Source organism: Crassostrea angulata, chromosome 3 (assembly GCF_025612915.1).
Source record: "Crassostrea angulata isolate pt1a10 chromosome 3, ASM2561291v2, whole genome shotgun sequence".
NCBI lineage: Eukaryota > Metazoa > Mollusca > Bivalvia > Ostreida > Ostreidae > Magallana > Magallana angulata.
Genome location: NC_069113.1, coordinates 41,323,833 through 41,349,029, shown reverse-complemented (window position 1 = coordinate 41,349,029; position 25,197 = coordinate 41,323,833). Strand labels below are relative to the sequence as shown.

Genomic DNA, 25,197 nt, shown 5'->3' with positions numbered 1-25,197 from the left:
TAAAATAAATAGTGCCTGTTTGGGAGGATAACAGTTGAAATTGACACCCCTCGAAAACCATTGTCAACCTCCACTTTGCGTCGGATGACAATGGTTTCCTCGGGATGTCAATTTCAACTGTTACCCTCCCAAACAGGCACTATTTATATACTAACATTTTATATTGATGGGGTCATTGGCCAAAATTTACGTATCCTTGAAACTGTGATTTTTACTTCATTCATGAAAAATGATGGCCTTGAATATTAATGAAACCACAGTATTTATATTCCAGTACTGTAACATTTAAATAACCTTGGTTCAATTGCATATTTTATCATAATTAAACAGCAAAGATTTCTTTTTCAGCACTAGAAAAGCACAAATACAAATTGCTGCTGTATATATTCATTTAAAAATGCAGACTTCAAAACTGTTGATAAAAACCCTTCATTAAACACATGTATATAAGATATTTGTTCATTTAAGCATTGAATTTTTTTAATATTGCCAGTCCATACCAGGATGTACAGACAAATACGAATACTGCATGTTTTTCTAAAACCATTGTCATATCTTTATTGCTGGAATTCTGGTAAATCTAATACATAATCATCAAACCATAAAAATGTACTGGCCGACAATAGTTAACATTGTATGCTACACATGTAGAGATTCTTGCCCTGTAATTTACATGTCAGTCTTCTTTGGTTAATGTAAATGGATCTTTTAGAAAATTAAGTCATGGCTACTCCTCTAATGTAAAATAAAGAAATAAATTATCATGCTACTTTTAAAACCATAAACCAACTTATATTACAATGAACATAAAAATATATTTTTTAATAACCTGACTTATAGTCATTTTCATGTACATTGTACATGTATATCCTTGCCTTCCCAATTCTTTAATTTTAAGGTTCTTTCAATACCACATTTGACATTCTACAGAAAGATTTAAAATTTGTTTGCCAATTATCAGTTTAAGCAAAATTCAGTAGATTGATTAACAACAGTTTAAACAAATTCATACAGTATCAAAACTGAATTCAACAGTCAAACTCATAAATACAAGGTAAGCATTGCAACAGGTAAGTTGGTTTATTGAGTTTGTCGTCAAAGGCTATGGCTGCCATATTTAAACAACATATTGCCAAAATAAAAATCTGTCTGAAGACTCACTATAACTACAAGAAAGTCATAAATATTGCATAGTTACATGTATGTGTGACATTGATGTGACTGTATAAAAAAAGAGAATGGCAATGCCAGATTTGATGTCATCAAATCCCATGCTGATAATTCATGATAAATGTTGTTTAATATATGTAAAACAAAATACAAATCCACATCAAATTTTGTTCATTCCTGAAAAAAACAACATTTATGATACAAAATAGTTCACAACAAACTTGTCTATCATGATAAAGTACAACATATAAACTTAATACAACCTATTTTTTTTAAAAATGGTGTAAAGTTTATGAGTTACAAAATAATCACTGACATCATAAATAATAAAGCCAGCTTCGCTGATAAATGCTTATGTATATAACATGTACGTAATAACAATGAAATAATCTCTATCAAAAAATCTACAACCCAAAAATCCAACATTTAAAAATTCAAAATTAACAGTATGTATGTTTATCATTATCAGATAAGGAAAACTAGTTCCCTTACAATGATAAACACAATACAAGTTTGTTAACCATGCATGCATAGTGTATAAAAGGTTGGTAATACATGTACATGTAATAATTTTCAATAAATAAACAGTGGCATTATGGTTAAATTTGCCCTATTTCAAAAATGGTTTCTTGATCATAATAAAAATGCCAAAAGGAAATCAATGAAAAATTATACATGAATGGCACATGTTCAGAACATTTAAGAATGAGACCAGACACCATTAAAAATTTGGTACAGAGTCAAAGAAAATTGAGATCTGATTTGCTGTATGGTTGCAGTACGATTTGGAAATAATTCGTTTGAAAATGACTTACACATAATACAAAACTTTGACAATATTCAAGACTGTTATAAATACTTATGGTAATGCTTTAACATTTGCCATGGCACCATAAATTTTTTCCTTTTTTCACACTTCACTTCAGTATACAAATGTTACACAATGTAGATCATAAAAACTAAACGTCTAGAATACATTATGTGTAAATACTTGGACAATAAATAGAATAATACCCTTTTTGCAGAAAAGCTATACACCTCAATGGTAAGATCCCTTACTGGTTTTAGATATAGCCTCATGTCTGGGATCCCTCAAATCCCAGGGATCAGGTGTACGTAATTCCCTTGTTCTCCTTGGATCTCCATCTCTGGATGCACTAGTCTCTCGGGAATAGCTACCCTCTCTGGCCTCCCTCGTATAACTGCCCTCCCTAACTTCTCGTGTATAGCTGCCCTCCCTAGCCTCACGGGGAACGCTGCTTTCCCTGGGTCTTCCCCTGTCCCTCAACTCTTGGCTATAGTTGTGCGGTCCTTGTGTTTGGTTCTGACCTCCTCTGTTGTAATCTCTCCCTCTCACATCTGACTGAGAGAAATGTTTTTTGTATGGCTGTCTAGGTGAAGGGGGTGGGATCAGATCTGACTGAGAACTTGCCCTGTGCTGATAGTTGGACTTTAACTGGTCATACTGTCCCCCTTGACCCCCATGTCCAAGTCTGTCCTTATAGTAATTGGAGGGTAGATTTGGTCGGTCATAAGGTTGTGAGGCATAGGAGCTATGGTCACTATCATATGAGGATACTGATGCTGGGGGTCTCTCTTTGGGGTAGAGGGGGGGTGGGGACCTATACTGTTGGTAGTGGGGCAGGTTGTGGGAATGCACTGTGTGAGAGGATCCAGGGTGGGGCACTGTAGAATTGCACTGCAAAACAGGGCCCCCAGGGGGAGAGGTTTGATAATTGCCGAAAGAATCAGGATTAGCATTGTACTGTGGAGAGCCTTGAGGTGGGAGGTAATGCTGGGCATTGTTCTGCTGATAGTCATGATTTGGGACACTGGATGAGGAAGGGGATTTTCTGGTCTCACTGACTGGGCCCTGGGATGGTTGTCTGTGGGGTGGGGGTAATGGGGGAGGGGGTGGGGCCATATTTTCATAGACTGGATGTGGGGTATCTCTCTCAGATTTAGTGTCCCCCAGTTTCCTCCATACAACCTAAAAAAGAAGCAATGAACATAAGTTTAAATATTCGATATATGCTATGTAATGACACACTTTGAGAATTTTTTTATGCATGAGATGACTTAAAAATCTGGACAGTAGTTCATTTAGATTGATCGAAGATTTCGATATCACAATGAATTGAAGACAACAATGACTAATGATATTAAAGTTTATAAAATAATTCAACTGCTATCAAACATTCAATACAATACTAAGCTCTTATTTCTAAAATTCCCACAGGGTGGCTATGGAGGAACAAATCTTGCTAATACAGATCTGTATAACTAAAACTTGTTTTCTGCTGAACTTACGTTGCACATCTCTCTAACTATAGCCTTCTCTTTATCATCAAGGTTCTCTCCCCCTACGTCTGTCTTGGGACGTTCTAGTTGTTCGTGGACTTCAAGCACCTAAAATAAGTAAGCAATGTTTAGATGACTAGACATGTCAGAATCACAAATTTTAGGATCAACAAATATATAAAGAGTTGACAGTATAATGACACTGAGTGAAAATTCAATTAACTGTAATCAGCGATATCCCCAATTAGCTGCCACTAGATATGTATGAACGGTACAGTACATCTGTATCTTAAAATGATCCATGACTGCCTTCATTCTACTTTTATAGAACTATTTGTTTTTCTCTTTTTTTGATTCACTGATGAGAACTTTACTGATTTTAAAACATCTACATATCCTAATGCATTGTTATCCTTCCATTACAGGAAACTTTCACATAAAAAATATACCGGTAAATCAGATCTGTTACCTTCATGGCATGTACTACAGCCTCTGGTTTGGAGGGTGTGTCTGCCAAGGTACTGGGGGTGCTTGGTACCGAGGAATGCTGGTCACTGCCATTCTTCCCTACAGGTGTACCTCTCTGCTCCGAGGCCAGAAGACTCTGCTGTTTATAATTACTATGATGTTTATCATCTCTTACGACAGTTCTTGTGGCACAGAAATCATCAGTACTTACAACTTAATGTATCATTTACTATCAATGTAAGACTGAAACATCCTCTACATCTTCAAATCTGTTCTCATATTAGCAGATTGCTGAAACATTTTTTTGCAAAAGAAATATAAAAAGTTTCTTTACCACTGGTTTTACTGGTGAGCCTTTTAACTGCAGGTGGGATGGAGGATTCGGGGACTGTTTGTCAGGGTTCGAAAATTTGTGCCCAGATTTCTGCAATACATTTGTATATAATAATTAACTGATAATAATGTGGCTGTACATTACAACTGTTTAAGAAATTCCTTGTAACTCTTATCAGTGCTTATTAACCACTTTGTTTGACTGTTAAGATGTTGCTTTGTACACAAAAAGATGTGAGTTCAATCCAACCACTGGCAAAATATACATGTTGAAAATATCCATGCACACCTGTAAATCTGTTTTTTCTTTCTCTAATTGTTGGACTTGAGACTCAAGTTGTTGGATGTAAGTTGAATCTGCAAGAAACAAAAATATCACATTTTAATATTCTGTTATAATACCTACAATCCTTTACCTTATTAGTAGACACTTGTTCAGTAGCACCTAGTTTCTGAATCTACACATTTTGTACAATTGCTTCTAAAATGTATGCTTATAGTTATAACAAACAGTGGAGCTTAGAGGTTGTGTATGTAAACCTGAATACATTGAACTGGAAAGACAGAGGTTTCAGAGTGTTACTTGCCTCTTCTATTCACATTGTTTGTAACAGCTACATCAGGAATCTGTGGGGGTTGATTATTCTCTTCATGCCCGGCTGTTGTACTATTGCTACTGCCATCACCATCATCTCGAGTCTGGGTAAAGCGAATTCGTTCCTGGTCAAGGTACAAGCATAGCTCTTTTAGCTCAGTGTTTTCAGAGATCAACTCATCCTGCTTGTTCTCAAGAGCTTTAAGCTTTTCTTGGTATGCCGAGACCTCGCTTCTCATCACCGAAGCAGTGTAACGGCCAAATCTCTGCCATTCCCGAGCCAGTTTTCTACTTCTCTGTCTGTCATCATCCAGAAAACAACAGAGGTCTCTGAGTTCTTGGTTGTCGTCTTGCAATTTCTGATTAATGTCTTTGAGACCTCGCATCTCCTTGTTGTAGATCTGGACTCGTCTGTTTACGTCTTTGATGATGCTACTATGCTCAGCGATGATTGATCGGTTTTCTGATTCAAGACGCCTTACCATACGTAGAAGATCATCCACCCCTTGTCTTCTGAGCTCATCATCACTCTGTTTACCTATCGAGGCACCGTACTGGCTGGGGGTAATAGGTTTGTAAGGTGCCAGACCTGGCGAGTTTTGCATCGGTACAGGTGTACTACGAGCACTTGACCCTGCAGATGGCACTGACGAAACGCTCATTTTCACCATGTATACAGATTAAAATGGTACTGTATTTTGTTTTACAATGTGCACGATCTTATCTGCAAACTATACACGACAAAGGAGAGCCCTATGAATATCGAAATTAGAAGAGCTTCAGTTAATTATTACAAAAACAATATATCCATGAAAACCGCTGCATTACACTAAATTAAAGTATTGTTTGTCCAAGTTCAGTAACATGGCTGACGCATGTTTACTTCCGTTTACTGAGGTGTTTCCCCGACAGATGGCGTAAAAATAGAAAAAATGTTAGCCCAAGCGCAGAATGATTCGCAATGTCGCTTAACATGACAAATTTTAACTTACAATAAAGAAAATTCTCACAACTAATGTTGTTGAATCAAGAATTTATAATTTAAATATGTAGGCAAAAAATACTTTAAAAATACAAAGAAAATATTGGGGGGTGGGGGGGGGGGGGGGCAATGTTCATTCCTCTAAGTTATGGTGCTTGAATTTATCTATTTGGACTTAAAACTATGATGCAATCGCCAGGGACGTATATCGTTCCTGTTCTCACGTTAATTATTGTTTTCGATTATGCACAATGATAAGATTAATTAGAGAGATTAAGAAAAAAAATCTTTTGGAAGCTGCTTTCAAAATTTTCATGACATACAATTTTTTGGAAATACACCGTAAAAGCTTTTTGAATACCAAGAATTTTATAAATTTAATTCTGTTTGCCTAGATATGTTTCAGTATTATTTTGACATATTTAAATAAAACATGGGGTAGTGGTGCCAAATTTTAAATAAAAGGCTTCAAAGGTAAAATTATAATTGCAAAATTTGGCCTGAAAAAAAAAATCAGACTTTCATACATGATTTTATGCTGAATGTCTATCAAATTCTCTAGATTTGATTTCGTACATGTTAAAAGACTTACAGAATAGGTTTCAAACCTATCAAATGTTAAAAATGTGCGTTTTAAATTAAAGTTAAATCAAACAAAAAGTATATATTGAAATTTCATAAGATTGCTTTTTTTTGGAGGGGGTGGTCATTTTCTTCTGAGTAACCTTCCACATGAAAACTTATTTTTCATTGATTTCAAATGAATTTTCTTTATGAATGTTATGTAATAACCATTCAGTATTGATCAAATATTTATGATCATACTAATTCTAAAAATAATATGTGCGTCTTGTGCAAACATTTTGATGCTAAATATACCTGACAATTTTATCACATTTTGCATCTAATCAATATTTTATGTCGTTGGTCATTATCTGCAAAAGGAGATAGAAAGAAAAAATCCAGAACAAAACTTTAAGTGTGTTAATTTGAACCAAAAATATACAAGAACGTATAGTACATTATATAAATGTCGATAAATATATTTATTAGATAACTGTACTATAAATGCACGCATGTTTTTAAATTCTAAAAATTAATAACTTATCTAAAATAATCATCGATTTTTAATTGAAATTGCTATAGCTAAAACAATAGCTTAGTTCAACAAAGGAACTTTAAATTTATATTAATTACTAAAATGGGAACAAACTTTAATTATAATAGAAAGCACTTTTCGCAAGAGTTGTTTCTAATAGGTAAAAAAAAACACGTCTTTTAACCGGTAGAATGCAAAGAAACAAAACGTGAACTTTTGCTTTTGAGACGCATGGCAGTTAAGTGTACAGAAGTTGTAATCCCTGACGACTGAATAAGGTTTGTTGAACACTCAACAGGGATTTAATGAAATGAATTCCTCTAAGATGACGGGGGAGGTAGTAAGACTACCCTCCATCTCTTCCTTCTCCCAAAGTCTCACAGGTGTACCACTTTCAAGTTCTGCCAAAACAAGGAGTTCCAGTACCATACCAAGTAAGATGGCGGTCATATCTGAAGAATCGGAAACAACCCGAACCCCTCGGGCTTTACTGAATGAGGACAGCCAATTTGAATGGTGCGGACTTTGTTTTGATGATTACAGCGATCCAAAAATGTTGCCATGTTACCATTCCTACTGCAGCCGATGTCTGAACGAATACATCGACCAAACAAAAGATGCCGGTAGCTTCGCTTGTCCTCTTTGTAAGATAAGACACGCAGTACCCATGGACGGAGCGCAAGGGTTTAAGCCAAACATCTACATAAATGCCTTACAGGCTACAAAAAATATCAAAAACACAATATGCGAAACATGCGACGATGGCAAAACATTAGCGGAAACGTATTGCTTGGAATGTGAGCAGAATTTTTGTACCCGGTGTGGAACAATTCACCTGAAGATGAAAATGTCCAAGTCTCATCATTTAGTCTCAGAAAAGCCAGGCGAACACGGCCAAAAGATGACGTCACGTTCTTATTGCGGAGAACATAAACAAGAAATCGACATTTTTTGCTTCAAATGTAGAATGCCAATTTGTGAGAACTGCCGTGATCAAGCACATGAACAACACAATACGCAAAACATTAAGGAGTTTGCCAATGAGGTGAAGAGGGAATTGACTGAATCAGTGGATTTCTTGCAGAGTTACCTACCGTCACTAAAGGAAAGACTTAGAGATGTCGAAAATCATGATGAAGCCGTTTTAAGCATAAAAAGACATTTGATCGACCAAATTGACGCACGTTCTGAAAAGTTACATCGGGAAATCGAGGACCTGAGAGAGAAATTTATAACCAAGATAAATTCAGAAATTCAAATAGAAGAGGACAGATTGGTTATTTTCAAAAATCGAGTTACCGAAGCGATAACGTTTGTTTCTTCCCAAGTAGCGGCAGCAAAACATTGCATAGATTTCGGTTCGAACCAAGACATTGCTGTTGGCAAGGAAACTTTGCAATTCCATCTACAAGAAGCGTCTAAAATGTTACCAGTTGGTTTCATTCCACGTTTCGATATAAACTTTTTAGAACCGCAATCAGCGGAAACAATAACAGAGGATTTGTTCGGGAAAATTTCGAAACTTGGATCTACAACGGTAACCGTGACGGAAATCGGCCACTATAAGGTTCCAGGAATGCATCTGATTCGCGGTATTGCACCGGTATCTGATGGTAGAGCCTGGGTGATATGTGGATTTGATCCTCGTCTTCATCTTCTTAACCGACTAGGTTCTCGACTACGTACAATTAAACTTGGAAACGACATCGATGTCGACTACGTCACTTCCGACGAAAACGATAACGTGTACATTTCTTGTCGTAAGAACCGATGTATCAAACTTTTGAATAAAGATACAAGGATTCGAGACATGGTGGTTTTGAACGATTTTCCTAGAGGCATTGCTTTATCACAATCCGGAGACCTTCTTATCTGTCTTGCAAAATCCAGCACATATGACAAATATCGTCCAATGGACAAAAACGTTGTTGTGAAATACTCTAAACTTGGAAGCAAGGTCGTTGCGGAATTTGAGCGGGCAAACATTCAAATTAAGTACCCAAGAAGAATTGCTGAAAATCTCAACGGAGATATTTATGTTTCTGACCACAAAGAAGGATGCGTTCACATTCTCACTCATGACGGAAAGGTCAAACACAGATACACTGGGAGTGAGTCTACCAAACTCGGCGAACCGTGCGGAATCACGTGTGATCGCTATGGACACGTGATCATCGCAGACTATAAAAGTAACTGTATTCACCTCCTGGACCAGCAAGGACAGTTTGTGAGTCTCCTGACGAGGTCGGACAGCGTTATGAAGCAGCCGTTCTCGGTGGCCGTGGACGCTGACGGCTATCTCTGGGTGGGAGGAAGCAATGGAGTCGTCAAAATATTCCGATATCTTTTATAATGTATGGAATCTTTTCTTGGGACACAAGTTACACTTTTAGGGACAGAAAAAATCAAACTAAGAAATAAATGTTACTGTCATGTGAAACCGCGGGGGTTTTTTTGTATTGTCCAAAAACAAAATGCTACAATTGGAAAAAAAGAATTATGTCTATTTTTGAAGCAACTTAATTAATTAATTGAGGCTACTCAGAAAATTTCGTCTTCGGTTACAAAGAGTCCAAGATTTATTTGGAATGACTGGTTGATTTATTAAAATAAATTTTAATATCCTCTGAATTTTTTCTCCACTCAGTTATATGTATTTATAAAGGTCAATGAACAGATGAACAAACATATATTAACATGACAAATTCATTTTTTAACCCCTTTTTTCATATATGGCCAGAAATTAGTCTTGACTTTTACCCCTTTCTATTTGTAACCAGTAACATTGTCTCCATCGGTAACAATGTTTGATTATGAATGATGTTCAAACTTTGATGTTCTTGTGATCATGACATGTTACAGTGGTTACTGGTTACATTGGTTACAAAACAGAGTTATGTTTCGGTTAGGGTTAGGATTAGGGTTAGGGGTTAGTCTATGGTTATGGTTAGTTTAGGGTTAGGGGTAGGATTAGGGTTAGGGGTTAGTCTATGGTTATGCATGGTTAGTTTAGGGTTAGGGTAAGGGTTAGGGTTAGGGGTTAGTCTATGGTTATGGTTAGTTTAGGGTTTGGGGTTAGGGTTAGTTTAGGGTTAGGATTAGGGTTAAAGTTAGTTTAGGGTTAGGTAACCATTGTAATCAATGTTACCAATGTAACCAATTTAAAAAAGACCCCCCTGTAAATCATGAAAATGACTGTCACCACTGTCACCCTATGTCACCAATAGAATATACCATTGTAACCATTGTAACCAAATAGAATAAGACCCCCTGCTATAAACAGAAAAATGCTTGTTACCTTTTGTCAGCAATATAATACAGCTGTAACCATTGTTACTGGATGAAATTAAACCATTCAGCGGAAAGAAAATAATCAGTTTTGTCATACATGTTACCTTTGTCACCAAAAAAACAACAACAGTGCCATGTTACTGGGGGTAAAAGTCAGGACTAATTTCTGGCCATATCCCTTTTTTGGTCTGAGACAATCTTTCGCAGTTTGTCCGCGTATGAACAACGATATATAGAATTGTGTGTTTTCTTGTTTATTTTTCATTGTTTTGTTCAGTATACTCGTGAAATGATGATATAGGTGTTGCTATTGTTTTGTACTTTTGTATACTCTCAGGATGCTTTTCATGGACTATTTCAAATTTGATTGAGATTAAAAAAAACCCCAAAACAATGTCATGTGCGGTCTGACAACAAATATAACCAGTTATGTATTTTTTTCTGAAATGCTCGCTCATACCCACATGAATTAACCAAAGAAGTGCATAAACGACTCAGTTAAAGACCGACATAGCCAAATTGCGAAAACGTCAAAGGTAAAAATAGATGAAGATATCCGGAAGCATGTGTTGTGAAATAAACAAAACATCGGAGACAGGATTCTAGAAATGAGCTCAGAATTTATACCCGGAGCGGAGGCGGGGGCAAATGTCAATGGTGAACTTGCAAGCGACCTAAACGATGTTCACAGTTTGTCAGTATTTGAGGACACACGTAAATACAGCGACGATGAAGTTAACAGATCAGAAATTCTGGACTTCGGTGATCAAGGTTTTTTACTGCATCAGTTAATGACATCTGAAGAGTGTGCACACATTATTGATGAAGGCGAAAAGATCGGATTTGGTGAAATTAAAGGAGCGAAGAGGGATTATCGCAGCTGTGATAGGTGAGAGAGAGAGAGAGAGAGAGAGAGAGAGAGAGAGAGAGAGACTTTTTTAATTATTGGTTTTCTTTAGTCCCAATTAACATCCTGCTTTGAATTCTCCATCAGTTCACCTTAAATTGTTGTATATGTCCATTTGTAGAATAGTAATAGAAAGTGAAGAATTATCACACATTTTATGGAAGAGAATACAGCCTTACCTTCCAGAGTTTGATGTACCAGAAGACGCCCATCTCCAAGATTTACACATTCATGGTGTGCCTTATTTACTGAGAGGCAAATGGCAGCCAATTGGATTGAATAAGGTAAATAAAGATCCCTTATTCTATCCTCAAATCAATTTATCAAAATGACCTGATATACATCAAGACAGTAAATCAATCAGGGGCCACATGTGGATATTGACTTTGGGGATTTCTGCATCCTGCACATGTAAACAGATTGACCAAGTCACTCTTTATTTGAGCAGTTGTTTTATGTTTTTCAGCTGTTCAGGCTGTGCAGATATTTCCCAGGAGGACATTTTGCCCCTCATTTTGATGGCTTTTACAGTAAATCACCAGGAGAGAGGTCTCTAAAGACCTTTATGATTTATCTCAATGGAGACTTTGATGGAGGAAGCACTAATTTTGTTGATGAGACACAGACCTTACATAAGGTAAAAAAAAAATAGTGCATTCATTGTGCATGCACAATCAAAGGGACAAAACTTCGATTACCATGCCTAATTTTAGTTAAAAATTAGCACAAAATCAAAATACCAATGACTGAAATTTGAGACAAATCTTTTCTTAGGATGAGAATGGAAAGTACTGTGCAGAAAAAGAAAACATAATCTGCAAGATTAAACCTGAAGCAGGGATGGCCATTTTGTTCAACCACCAAAGACTGCATGAGGGGGAACAACTCTTGTAAGTTTTATTTTGGTTGCAATTCTGGTAATACTATATATTACCTGGTTAGTAATTAATAATTAAACAGCTTCTGATTTTTCTAATCCTATGTGTAGGTCTGGCAAAAAATACATACTGAGAACAGATATTATGTACAGAAAGATTGGAGAGAAAAAGATGGATGAAAAGCAAGAAAAAGCCATAGCAATGATACAGGAAGCGGAACGGCTTGAAGTATGTATTATAATAATGCATGTTATATATACATGTAAATGTGTGCATTTTATAGGTAACCTGGTATAAGAGCTCTGTACTAAAATGTACTGGAACATGTATTGATATATCTAGAGTTTTGTTTTTTTTTAAATCAGATGTTTCAACTCACAATACAGATCTATAAAATAATGAGTTTATTTACACAAGTATTTTGTAAAGTTATAATGAATAAGCTATTTAATACAAGTACCCATGCCTAACCCATATATTATATACATGACAATGGGACTGAATGGGTATGTTATATACAAGTATTGGTACATGTACTGGTATAAAGGATTTGATATTCAATCACCATCCAGTAATTTCTGCTCATTATCTATAAATGTAATTGCTAGCTATAGGTTTTGAATAAACTACAAACTGGTGATGTACAAATGCTTTTTTTCATTCAAGGATATATAAATTTCCTGAAGAACTTTTAACATTAAGACTTTAATTCCAGGCTCAAGGAGATTGTATGCAGGCAGCGGAGCTGTACAGGAAGGCGTTCAAGCTCTCACCAGAACTTGAAAACTGTTACTGATCCAAATAACAAATATATTTATCATCGCAAAGTTGTTATTCAAACATTACCTACCTTCATTGCAATATGTTGTCAGTGCCAAAAATGTTATTTTTTAAAAGTTTAAATTTGAAGCTTAAGTTTAAAGTCAGTCTACATATTTTTAGATATATGTGTCATGAAATACAGCGTATTACAGAATAAAATATAAATGATATATGGTTTTATATTTGTATTTTGAAATCCATCTTTAGCTTGATAAAAGAGTGATTTTCCATAATAATACATGTACAGTACATGTAATATACCATAAGATTTATTAAATATTGTGTGTCAGACCTATCGGTATATGTATTAGAGCAAGAAAATCAATGATTTTTGTTTAATTTGTGAAGCAATCTTTCTCTATTTAAAAATGATTAATGACTATTGGATTGAGTTAAGAACAAAAGAAAACAAGAGGCCCATGGGCCACATCGCTCACCCGAACAGCAGTTCCTTGTAACATTACATTTCGTAGCATATGCTTTTTCTATTTTAAACATTGAACCCCTTTCTGGGGACCCAGTTATGGTCCGAGGTTTATGGTTGGCTTGAACAACATAAACAGTAACATAGGAATGAAAATGTGTAGCATTGCGGTAGGACCGCACGTACACAACCTGAAAAACTGAACGTAGCAGAGTTCCACTTCAAGAGAAATAACTCTCAGACTGTACAGAACATCAAGAAAGATAACTCTTGGTTCCACTACATTAGAGTTTACACAATTTGAGGATCCTTGCATAATAATCTCACAAACTGTAGCATTATAGTTCTCGAGAAAAACTTTTTAAAAACATTTTCAATATATCTTTCTATGTTAAACTTTGAACCCCTCTTGGGGCCACAGTATTAGTCCAGGGCTAAAGTTTTAATTATTTGGAATCTACATTATTTAAGGATGCTTGCATAGTTATCTCACAAGCTGAAGCATTATAGTTCCCTAAAAAAAGATTTTTCAACATTTTCCCTCTATATTTCTATGCTAAACTTTGAACACCTCTTGGGGCCCCAGTATTAGATTGAGGTCACAGCTTTTATAATTTCGAATCTACACTGAGGGTGCTTACGTAGTTATCTGACAAATTGATGCATTGTAGTTCTCGAAAATAAGATTTTTTAAACATTTTCCATATATACCGGTACTTCTACATTTAACTTTAAACCCATCTTGGGTCCCTAGTATTAGTCCAGGGGTCACTATTTTAAAACTGTCGAACCTTCATTATCCAAGGTTGTATGCATGATAGTAATCTCACAAATTGAGGCATTGTAGTTCTCGAGAAGAAGATATTTTAACGTTACCTTTATATTTCTATAATAAACTTTGACCCCATCTTGGGGCCCCAGTATTGGTCCGGGGGTCACGATTTTACCAATTAGGAATCTATATGAGCGAAGGCATAGAAATTCCACAAACTAAAACATTGTAGTTCTTGAGAAGAAAATTTTTAAACTTTTCCTTTATGTTTTTTAAAATGTTTAAATTTTGAACCCCTCTTGGTGCCCATCAATTGTCCGGGAGTTACAATTTTTTGAATCTACATTATTTAAGGATGTACATGTATGCATAGTAATATCCCAAACAGTTGCACTATAGTTCTTGAGAAGAAGATTTTAAAACATGTTCCTATATATGTTAAAATCTAAACCCCTACTGGGGCCCCACTTTTTGTTCAGGGGTCACTATTTTTACAATCTTCACTATATATACAACCGTTTGTGTCTGTATTGGCATTTTTGGTAAAGTGGTTTTTGAGAAGAAAATTCTTAAACATTTTTCATATGTAGTTCTATGTTAAACTTTGAACCCCGCCTGGGGCTGCAGTTTTGATTTGAGGGTCACGATTTCTACAATTTAGAATCTTCATTATACATACAAGCTTTTGTGTAAATATTGGCATTTCTGGTGCAGTGGTTCTGGAGAAGAAGATTTTTTAAACATTTTCCTAAGGTATATCTATGTTAAACTTTGAACCCCGCCTGGGGCCCCAGTTTTGGTCCGAGGGTCACGATTGTTACAATTTAGAATCTTCACTATATATACAAGCTTTTGTGTAAATATTGGCATTTCTGGTGCAGTGGTTCTTGAGAAGAAGATTTTTTAAACATTTTCCTAAGGTATATCTATGTTAAACTTTGAACCCCGCCTGGGGCCCCAGTTTTGGTCCGAGGGTCACGATTTTTACAATTTAGAATCTTCACTATGTATACAAGCTTATGTGTAAATATTGGCATTTTGGTGCAGTGGTTCTTGAGAAGAAGATTTTTTAAAAAATTTCCTATGTATTTCTATGTTAAACTTTGAACCCCGCCTGCGGCCCCAGTTTTGGTCCGAGGGTCACGATTTTTACAATTTAGAATCTTCACTATATATACAAGTTTTTGTGTAAATATTGGCATTTCTGGTGCAGTGGTTCTGGAGAAGAAGATTTTTTAAACATTTTCCTAAGGTATATCTATGTTAAACTTTGAACCCCGCCTGGGGCCCCAGTTTTGGTCCGAGGGTCACGATTGTTACAATTTAGAATCTTCACTATATATACAAGCTTTTGTGTAAATATTGGCATTTCTGGTGCAGTGGTTCTTGAGAAGAAGATTTTTTAAACATTTTCCTAAGGTATATCTATGTTAAACTTTGAACCCCGCCTGAGGCCCCAGTTTTGGTCCGAGGGTCACGATTTTTACAATTTAGAATCTTCACTATGTATACAAGCTTATGTGTAAATATTGGCATTTCTGGTGCAGTGGTTCTTGAGAAGAAGATTTTTTTAAAATTTTCCTATGTATTTCTATGTTAAACTTTGAACCCCGCCTGGGGCCCCAATTTTGGTCCGAGGGTCACGATTTTTACAATTTAAAATCTTCACTATATATACAAGTTTTTGTGTAAATATTGGCATTTCTGGTGCAGTGGTTCTTGAGAAGAAGATTTTTAAAGACATGCACCCTATACTTACTGTTTCGCAATTATCTCCCTTTTGAAAAGGGCTGTGCCCTTTTTTTTTTACAATTTATAACCCCCTTTCCATAAGGATGCTTTGTACCAGATTTGGTTAAATTTGGCCCAGTGGTTTTTGAGAAGAAGTTGAAAATGTGAAAAGTTTACAGACGGACGGACAGACAGACGGACGGACGGACGGACGGACGGACGACGGACAACGGGTGATCAAAAAAGCTCACTTGAACCTTCGGTTCAGGTGAGCTAAAAATGTTTAATGATATTTTCATATATCATTCAGTTATTGACTGGTTATTAGAGCAACATATAATTTGTTTGAACTGAAGACAGAGGCCGAAGTCAACATTTCTCTCTATAGGTCCAACAAATTATAGGTTGCCAAAATCCCAGTCAGTAACTGTTTTGTTATACCCTTCATTGCTGATGCAAGTATTATTTCAAGTACATGTAGTTACTTGCATTTCATGTCATAGAGCCATTCGGCTTTATCTGTTCTGCAGAGATCGGATTAACACGTACATGTACTAGCTGCGACATAGTTGTCTAGCAATTTTGATGTTGGACCAAAAGACTGGTGAACATGGAAATTGTAAGACCAGTTGAAGTAATATTTGCTTTGTTGGACATTTCCTTGGCAAGAATTATATAGAAGACTGTTAATAGGGGTATAACAAATACCTATGCTGAACTTGGTACCTCTCCTTTTGGTCAAAGGGACACTGGATGAAAAATCAAGTTTCAGCAAAACTGAAACTATATGGAAACCTTGCTGAAACTTGAAGTTGAAGTTTCATGTATAGTTTCCGCAATGCGGAAACCATTATATCGATTCAGCAAGTATCCGTTAGGTTTCAGTCAGCAGAAACTTTAGTCTAAGATTCCTGATGGTTTCCGCAATGCGGAAACTAAATTTGAATCATGTGAATAGTTGTGTAAATTATTATGGAAATATCAATCAGTTTCAGAACATTTCCGCTAGGTTTCAGTATGCTGAAACTTTAAGTTAAGATTCCTGGTGGTTTCCGCAATGCGGAAACTAAATTTGAATCATGTGAAAAGTTGTGTAAATTATTATGGAAATATCAATCAGTTTCAGAACATTTCCGCTAGGTTTCAGTATGCTAAAACTTTAAGTTAAGATTCCAAATGGTTTACGCATTGCTGAAACTATTACTAAAATTGATTTGAGTTTAATAGTGATATCATTTATTTTCAACAGGTTTAAGTTTAATTCTAGCCTAATGATAATGAATCCGTACATACTAAAATGTATAGTAAGGTTTCAGCGTGACTGAAACTATATGTATACATGTAACTATCTTCAAATGTGGCAAATAAGGCGATTAAGAACCTTACTAAATAATTAATTGAATTTGAAAAGAAAACTGATGTCTGATCTTGTTTAATGCATATGATGAAATCATTAATCTTAGGTACTCGGGCACGTGTATACATGTGTATACATTCTTTGTCCAGGTGACCTCCTTTGTGATTTTCCTGTATATTCTGTGTGGGTTGCAGGTTTTTTTCTGTCAGGAGTGAACAAAAGACTGTTACATAACATATACACAGTACGAAGCGTGAGTTTATAACTGGAGCCCGGCGGGAATTTTTTTTCAATTTGTGTGTACCTGAGTTAGTAAATCTGATAAGTAAATTATAATTATTTAGTAAAATAAATTAATATACCTATTTTGTAAGACTCCTTCTTAAATCATTTAGTTATCATTTGAATGAACCTTGAGGTACAGTAACTAATTAAGCAAACAAATTAAGGTAAAGTCGTTGTAAATTTTTACAAATCGTACCAAATATTCGTACAACCTGAAGTTTAGAGCTAATTCATTTCTTTTTTAATACCACGCCAGCACATGTACACAGGAATTTTTTTTTTTAATTCTACAGTTGATAATAACAAGTAAAACCCACTTGGAGTTTGAGTCTAATATAATAATTGTTTAATTATTTACATGCATTTCAGACTTTACTACATGTATGACTGTATCATGATTCACTGGCGTCGGAAGCAAATTGAAAGTGGGGGGGGGGGGGGCTAGACTAATCCTCAGAAATATTGAGGAGAACCCCTAAAAAACCCTAATTCCCAAAATCATGAAAATCGTAATCCGGGGGGGGGGGGGGGGGGGGGCTATACCTATACTATATACTTCCGAAAATAAATTTCCCTTCCCAAATTTTTTTTCCCAAAATCATGAAATTCCTAATCCGTGTCGGGGAGGGGGGGCTATTACTCCAACTTCTCAATCTTTCAAGGTAAATTTAGGAACAATTACATTTTCGGCGAGAAAAAGTCGGGGGTGGGGGGGGGGGGGAAATATATGCCTATTGGTTAACTTTGCACTAAGCCCCCCCCCCCCCCCCCCCCCCCCCCCCCCCCGGTTCGACGCCTATGTGTTCGTCCATTTCTATACTTTGTATTTACTTTCTGTACTGTAAACACAGATATTGATACATGTTTATGAAACATGCACATGTTTCTGTTATAAGATATAATAAGCATTATTTATAATTTTACTGAAGTTATACGTTATATTACAAAATCAGTTTAAAATCCAGCACTAGCCATGTGGTGCACGTGATTTTAATCCCATTTTTAAAATTTGATTATACATTCGTATACATTTGATGTAGAAAGTATACCAAATAATTAAAATTATATTTTGTTTATATATCAGTCCGACGTGTATGTCTTACTTCCCGGCTTGTTTAACGCGTTTGTAATTTAATTTCATAAGTATTCTTAACGTACTGTTCATTGCATGACCAATCAGTGCACATGTGTAATTGTAAAATAATTGCCATCAATTCATCGTAGTTGTAAATTCACCGTACGGGTGAACGCTGTTAACCGGACCCCGTTAATTGATCGGCATCTAATTATATTTGTGATTTCTTTGTGTTCATGCAGAACCTGCTCTGTGATGAACATAATATTTTCACACCTCTATATTTTGAATAAGAATATGACCGTGCTTAGAATCGCGGTGAAAATTGGACAAGTCAAGACTAACTTGTCAGTAAACTATATATGGCTCTATCATATTTAGTTTGGCAAAATTATCAGTACATGTAAATAAAATATAGTTAAAGACAACATCTGATACATATGTCTCATTAAAACTTGTTTTATTTCATTAGACATTTGTAAACAAACGGTCGGCCATTTTTTTTTTTTTAATCACGTGTTACAAATACAATTGTAACAACACACGCCAATACTTTCTCGTATTTAACCAGGAAATACTGACTCCGACAGTTCTTATTTAAAATAAATATACATGTAAAAAGTATACTATTCGGTAAAAATTTATGATTTTGATTAAACATTATTCATTTTAAACTATCCCAAAATGCACTTTTCCAAGATTTAGCGGGTTCTGATTGGTCAGTATTGGCGCACTTTATGATTCCGAGCGAAGGTTAAAATGGACAAGAAGGTGCTGTTGTAAAATGGAGATTTGAGAAGCATCTATAGCCTCTACAACAAGGAGATAATGCAGGAACGAAGAACTCATGTCAAGGTAACTTAATTCACAATATAGATACTCCCAATAACATTTTCAAGGCTCTAATTTATCTCTCATTTGTAAACGAGATCTCGCGCCATCAAATCAAGATGGCGTCATTTTTTCAAACTTGGTTCGGCGTTTTAATTTTTATTACCGTATCTCTTTTAAATATACGTTTTGACCAAGTTAACCATTAACCAACTTTATATGCATGATAATCAAGATTAACCAGGGTATACACATATATAATCATATAAACGTCCCTAATATATGAATGCTTGGTTGGTAAACAAGACGAACAATGAATCTTTCGCACATTATACAATTTACAAACTCTAAATGTAACGAAAAAAAATTATTGATTAAATCCGGAAAATGAAATCTTTCACGTTTTTCTTTTTCAGCATTGACAGCATACGAAGTCAATGTTTCCGGTGATTAGTTGCATCCTCTGTTCGGTGATTCGGGTGAATGTTTTGACCAGCTGGACGATGTGAACGCAAGGTATTGCTTTGAAATTGATTATTTTCACCATTAACTTATGCATGTGTTGGATGTTTATAATTTACTGTAGTAATTTTTGGGAAATCCAGGTCTAAGTTCTTGAAAAGGAGGTTGAAGGGGGGGGGGGGGGGTGAAACACACTTATTGTTGATAAGTTTTTCCATTGTTCAACAAACAATAATTGAATGAAAATGAAAATAACATAGCTTCAAACATAAAATGAAACATTTTAGACCAGATACTACCGTAGTCATTATATGACATAGTTTAAACAGCAACTGGCAACTGCATAGTAGCTTCTGTATTCAGAATTTTATTCAGAATGCTTTTATTACATGTTTGGCTGAATGACTTATGTTTATTGTTTAGAAATCTAAATGAAACTTTATTATTCTTGTTTAAGATAAACAGAACAGACATAAACAAATGATAAAGTACAGCCCAGTGAGAGGAACAAGTTCATCGCAAGAAGAAGAATTTTAATGCTACCACTGTCCAGAACTACTAAGTCTGCTGTAGCCATGATGTGATCATATGAGTGCCTCACCGGTCTGGACAATGCTCGAAAGTCCCCCAAAAAGGCCTATTTCCTTAAACTACGACTCGGGTTATATCAACAACAGCCAAGGACACTCCTTATTGATTCGAATGGACACATCTCTACGACCCGACTAAACCTCTGCAGAACAAGACTTTTTAACTGTAAAGTATTCTCAAAAAACCTATGAATTATAAAAGTACTTTTTTTATATGATTAAATACCAGTATATTACAATGTCTGTCTGTAAGCTAGAATCTTAGAAAATCACATGGTTTTGACTTATTAAATGATTGATTAGACCTTGCAGATATTAACTTTCATTTTCTTAAATAATTTGTTATATTTGCAAATATTGCATAAAATATTAGACTCCATGTAACATATATCCTCACACCTCCAAGTTGATAAGTGTTAACTACTTTTTTTTCCATTTTCTTTGTTTAAACATTTATTGATAACTTAGTTTTTTTTGCAGCAATATATGAAAAATTAAGAAACCAATCTTAAATGTAAAAACACTGCATTAGGAGATGAATGCATGGGTCATAGAAATGATAAAATACACCAAACAATATTCAATTATGTCGTACATGAAAATATATAAAGACAACATATACCCCATGTATTACAATTTTTATATAACAAAATTACTTGGATGGAAAGTTGTTTCCATGTGGGTTTTATTTTAATCTGTGTTATGTACCGTAACTAATATATAATTGGAATTAGCTTTTATATCATAAGTAAAATGCTGGTATTGATGAGAATTGTAAGGTGAATGATCTGTGTGATACTTTGTATTTTATACATTCATGCTACAAAAAGCAAGTACATGTACATGTAGTAATACTTGTCATATATAAACAATGTATATTTTACTTCATGTCTTAGATTTAAAAATATTAATGTAGGTAAAGTAGTGAAATGTAGGAAGGTAAACCGTGTGTAAAGAAGAATATTCATCAGGAATGAAGTGTGTTGCAATCAGCATAATTAATTAAATGTGTACATCATATTGTTGCACATGATTTGACAGACTGCTCCACTGTTAGCTTTTTATTGGCCAACACGCTTATATCTCCCTCTGGGTCATCTATTAAATACTGACAGGCTTATAATACATGTATTAAAATCTGATCAGTTGGTACATCATGGGTGGAAATGAGAAGTTCACTTTGGACTTAATGGATTATCAAATAAATGATATCAAATCCTGGTCTATTGTAAAACATTAGATTATATTACTAACAAAGAAAAGGTTTATCCCAACTTGTAAGTGGGTCACTTTGACCTCATTTTGGAATTTATTGACATACATATTCAAATCAAGTCTGGGTCATACCTCTATAGTCAACTACTATCTTGTAGTGTATTTTTTTTTTTTTTTACTAAAGATGGATACTTTAGACTTTTCAAAAATATTTTATGGTGTACATATTCATTGTAGTTCAAAACAAATTGAGACAAGTGTATCATGTTCATGTAACAGTGAAGTTTTCTTTGTTTATTTATGTACATGCAGTTATTTATTTATGTACATGCAGTTATTTTGTAAACTGCATTCATATTTTTAAAAAAGTAAGATCTTTGTTGCATTTTTAAAGGGAGATTTGATAGGCATTTAATCGAGATGAAAAAAAAATACAAATGTAAAGATTTCTATGGGAGTTTTGTTTCCTTGTGCAATTTTATCATTTTTTGAATAAAAGTCCCTAATAAGGGAATTGTCATATGGATGTTAATCCATTATTGTATCTTGGCTGTATTTTATTGTCCCCCGCCGCAACGCGGTGCGGGGACATAGAAATGCCGGGCGTCCGTCCGTCCGTGTGTCCGTGGGTCCGTGTGTCCGTGGGTCCGTGTGTCCGTGTGTCCGTGGGTCCGTGCGTCCGTGTGTCCGTGCGTCCGTCCGTCACACTTTTTTGTAAGCGCTCTCATGCCAACAAATTTTGCCGGATTTTCATTAAATTTATACCAAATGTTTATATCACTATTATCTTGGTCAAGTTCGAAAATCAGCATTGGTCGATACTTTTTGTTGGAGTTATGGGACTTTGACCACAATAATGACTCCGTTTTATCAAAAAATTGACCTTGTAAGCGCTCTCATGCCTACAAATTTTGAAGGATTTTCATTAAATTTATACAAAATGTTTATACCACTAATACCTTGGTCGAGTTCGAAAATCAGCATTGGTCGATACTTTTTGTTGGAGTTATGGGACTATGACCACAATAATGACTCCGTTTTATCAAAAAATTGACCTTGTAAGCGCTGTCATGCCTACAAATTTTGACGGATTTTCATCAAATTTATACCAAATATTTATACCACTTATACCTTGGTCAAGTTCGAAAATCAGCATTGGTCGATACTTTTTGTTGGAGTTATGGGACTTTGACCACAATCATGACCCCGTTTTATCAAAAAATTGACCTTGTAAGCGCTCTCATGCCTACAAATTTTGACGGATTTTCATCAAATTTATACCAAATGTTTATACCACTAATACCTTGGTCAAGTTTGAAAATCAGCATGGGTCGATACTTTTTGTTGGAGTTATGGGACTTTGACCACAATAATGACTCCGTTTTATCCAAAAATTGACCTTGTAAGAGCTCTCATGCCAACAAATTTTGACGGATTTTCATTAAATTTATACCAGATGTTTATACCACTAATACCTTGGTCAAGTTCGAAAATCAGCCTTGGTCGATAGACTCGATACTAGTTTGCCTGACCGGCGGGGGACCCAGGAATTCTATTCTTGTTTATTACTGGAAACAATTTCAGATTTTTGAACAAAATAAATTTGGAACTGTTTGAAATTGTTTTGTTTTTACATAAAGTAGAAACCTTGCTCAGCTTTTGTGAAAGCAAAAATATAAAAAGTTTCAGTCGCGGAAACCCTTTGTAAACAATATGTATCCCAATTGTATATGGAGGTTGAAACTATGCAGAAACTTCAAGTTTCAGTAAGTTTCCGTCGCGGAAACCATTTGTAAACAATATGTATCCCAAACGTATATGGAGATTGAAACTATGCAGAAACTTCAAGTTTCAGTAAGTTTCCGTTGCGGAAACCATTTGGATTCATGGACAGCCTAAGTTTCAGCACTGCGGAAACTTAATGAAACTTGAAGTTTCCGTGCTGAAACCTGTCGGAAACTTAAAGTAACCTTAAGTTTCCGCAGAGTTTCCAAAGGGTTTCCGCAGCGCTGAAACCAGATATTTCATCCAGTGGGACATGTCTTTAAAAAAAAAATTGAATCTTTTCAACATCAGGCTATTTGTATGACAATATCACAAATTGTAGCAGTATATATTTTGTGAATAAACATTTTTCTCAATCTACTGGTATGTTGAACTTTACCTCTATTTAATAGGGCTTTATTATTTGGTTGGGAGAGGGTGGACCCAGTTTAAATACTGTAAGTCGTTTTAATTCCACGGTGTTAAAATTTCACGATTTCTCGTAAAGTACCAGTTGCGATCATTTTAATTTCACCCTGCAAAAAATTAATTGATCAGAATACAAGCATTGAAACATTTTTGAAAACTAATGATAGTATTCACGATGGGTTTGATTTCGCAGGAAAATGAATCGCAAACATAGTGAAATAAAAACTATCGTGTTTATTTGCCAATCTACAGTAATTTCAAGAATCTTCAAATTTTAATATAATACTTGCTCTGTAATTTTACAAATTGTAGCATTGAAGTTTTATCAATGGCATTAATATCATTTAAGCCCAAAAATAAGAGATTTGCACATGGCTGTGAACGTTTCTAAGAAATATAAGAAAGCCAATTTGTCATTATCAACATTTATTCTGATTTGAAAAATGTAGCAAATATATATATCTTTCATTGTATGAACTTAAATAAATCACAAAGGCAGAATAGCAACAAGAAGAGAAAGAAATATCAACATTCAACTTGCTCCTTAACAATGTGAAACAGACCAAACTTTAAATACAACAAACTGATCTTCGGTATAGACACATAAATATACAACAATAATGGACATGGTAATTTAAATGAAACTATCGTAAATGCTACAGAGTTTACATTCTATATTAAATTATATTTTACAAAGAAACATTTCCAACTTAATTCTACGACAAAGCATTTTTGCACCAGCTTAATGTTTATGGAGAAGTGGATTTCTCAAAAAAAATATACATTCATAAAAAAGACTAAATTTACCCCTATTCTAATAATCTTTTCTTATACAACTTCAGTAGCTATTAGCAATATCAAATCAAAGTACAGGTACAGTGGTTCATGTACTAAAAGTACTGAGATCCACTCAACTTGTTTCCAGTTGTCATCTTTAAAACCTCAATACACAAATCTGAACTGAGCTAAGGAGAAACTTGAATATTTTTTAGTATAAATAAGCATTTCTTATATTAAAATGAATTATTTTAATATGAACAAACATCAAAACAACCAGTAGCTGGTCTGGGAGATAAAAGAATCACTTTACCAGGTAGTTCTACACAATATCTTTTTATCACATTAGCGCCACACCAAAACTGTACTTCCAAAATAGTTCAGTACATGACTGCTAGCGTATACTGATATTTTTTAAACAGAGGGTGGAGCATTCAAATTGTTTACTTATACATGTATTCCAAAAGCTGACTGATTAATTATGCATTCATATTGGTTGTTGAATATTTTCCTAAAGATTTAAAAATTGAAAGCCTTGACAATCATAAACAAAACTAAAGTCAAAATTGAAATGGATTTCAATTTCATAAGAAAACATATTTTTTTGCACAAAGCACAAAAGCAACCCACAAGGACAAA

General features: G+C 34.9%; 3 protein-coding genes across 4 annotated transcripts; 2 read left to right on the top strand and 1 right to left on the bottom strand.

Annotated features, from left to right (window-relative positions):
• Positions 1–1,456: 1,456 nt before the first annotated feature.
• On the bottom strand, positions 1,457–5,762 carry LOC128177405 (zinc finger CCCH domain-containing protein 13-like). 2 transcript variants are annotated; one of them, XM_052844098.1, is made up of 6 exons: positions 4,860–5,762; positions 4,562–4,629; positions 4,274–4,363; positions 3,941–4,078; positions 3,481–3,579; positions 1,457–3,160 (listed from the first exon to the last, which is right to left on the bottom strand). In XM_052844098.1, the coding sequence occupies exons 1-6, from the start codon at positions 5,536–5,538 to the stop codon at positions 2,210–2,212; spliced, it is 2,025 nt and encodes a 674-aa protein (XP_052700058.1). In that variant the 5' UTR covers positions 5,539–5,762; the 3' UTR covers positions 1,457–2,209. The 2 variants fall into 2 exon arrangements, with proteins under 2 accessions (XP_052700058.1, XP_052700059.1); XM_052844099.1 differs by having other exon boundaries at positions 3,941–4,075.
• Positions 5,763–7,173: 1,411 nt separating this feature from the next.
• Positions 7,174–9,633, top strand: LOC128177785 (transcription intermediary factor 1-beta-like). Its single transcript, XM_052844656.1, has one exon. The coding sequence runs from the start codon at positions 7,259–7,261 to the stop codon at positions 9,299–9,301; it is 2,043 nt and encodes a 680-aa protein (XP_052700616.1). The 5' UTR covers positions 7,174–7,258; the 3' UTR covers positions 9,302–9,633.
• Positions 9,634–10,838: 1,205 nt separating this feature from the next.
• LOC128176796 (uncharacterized) lies at positions 10,839–13,016 on the top strand. Its single transcript, XM_052843344.1, has 6 exons — positions 10,839–11,128; positions 11,268–11,430; positions 11,613–11,783; positions 11,921–12,036; positions 12,135–12,252; positions 12,740–13,016. The coding sequence occupies exons 1-6, from the start codon at positions 10,848–10,850 to the stop codon at positions 12,818–12,820; spliced, it is 930 nt and encodes a 309-aa protein (XP_052699304.1). The 5' UTR covers positions 10,839–10,847; the 3' UTR covers positions 12,821–13,016.
• Positions 13,017–25,197: the final 12,181 nt, after the last annotated feature.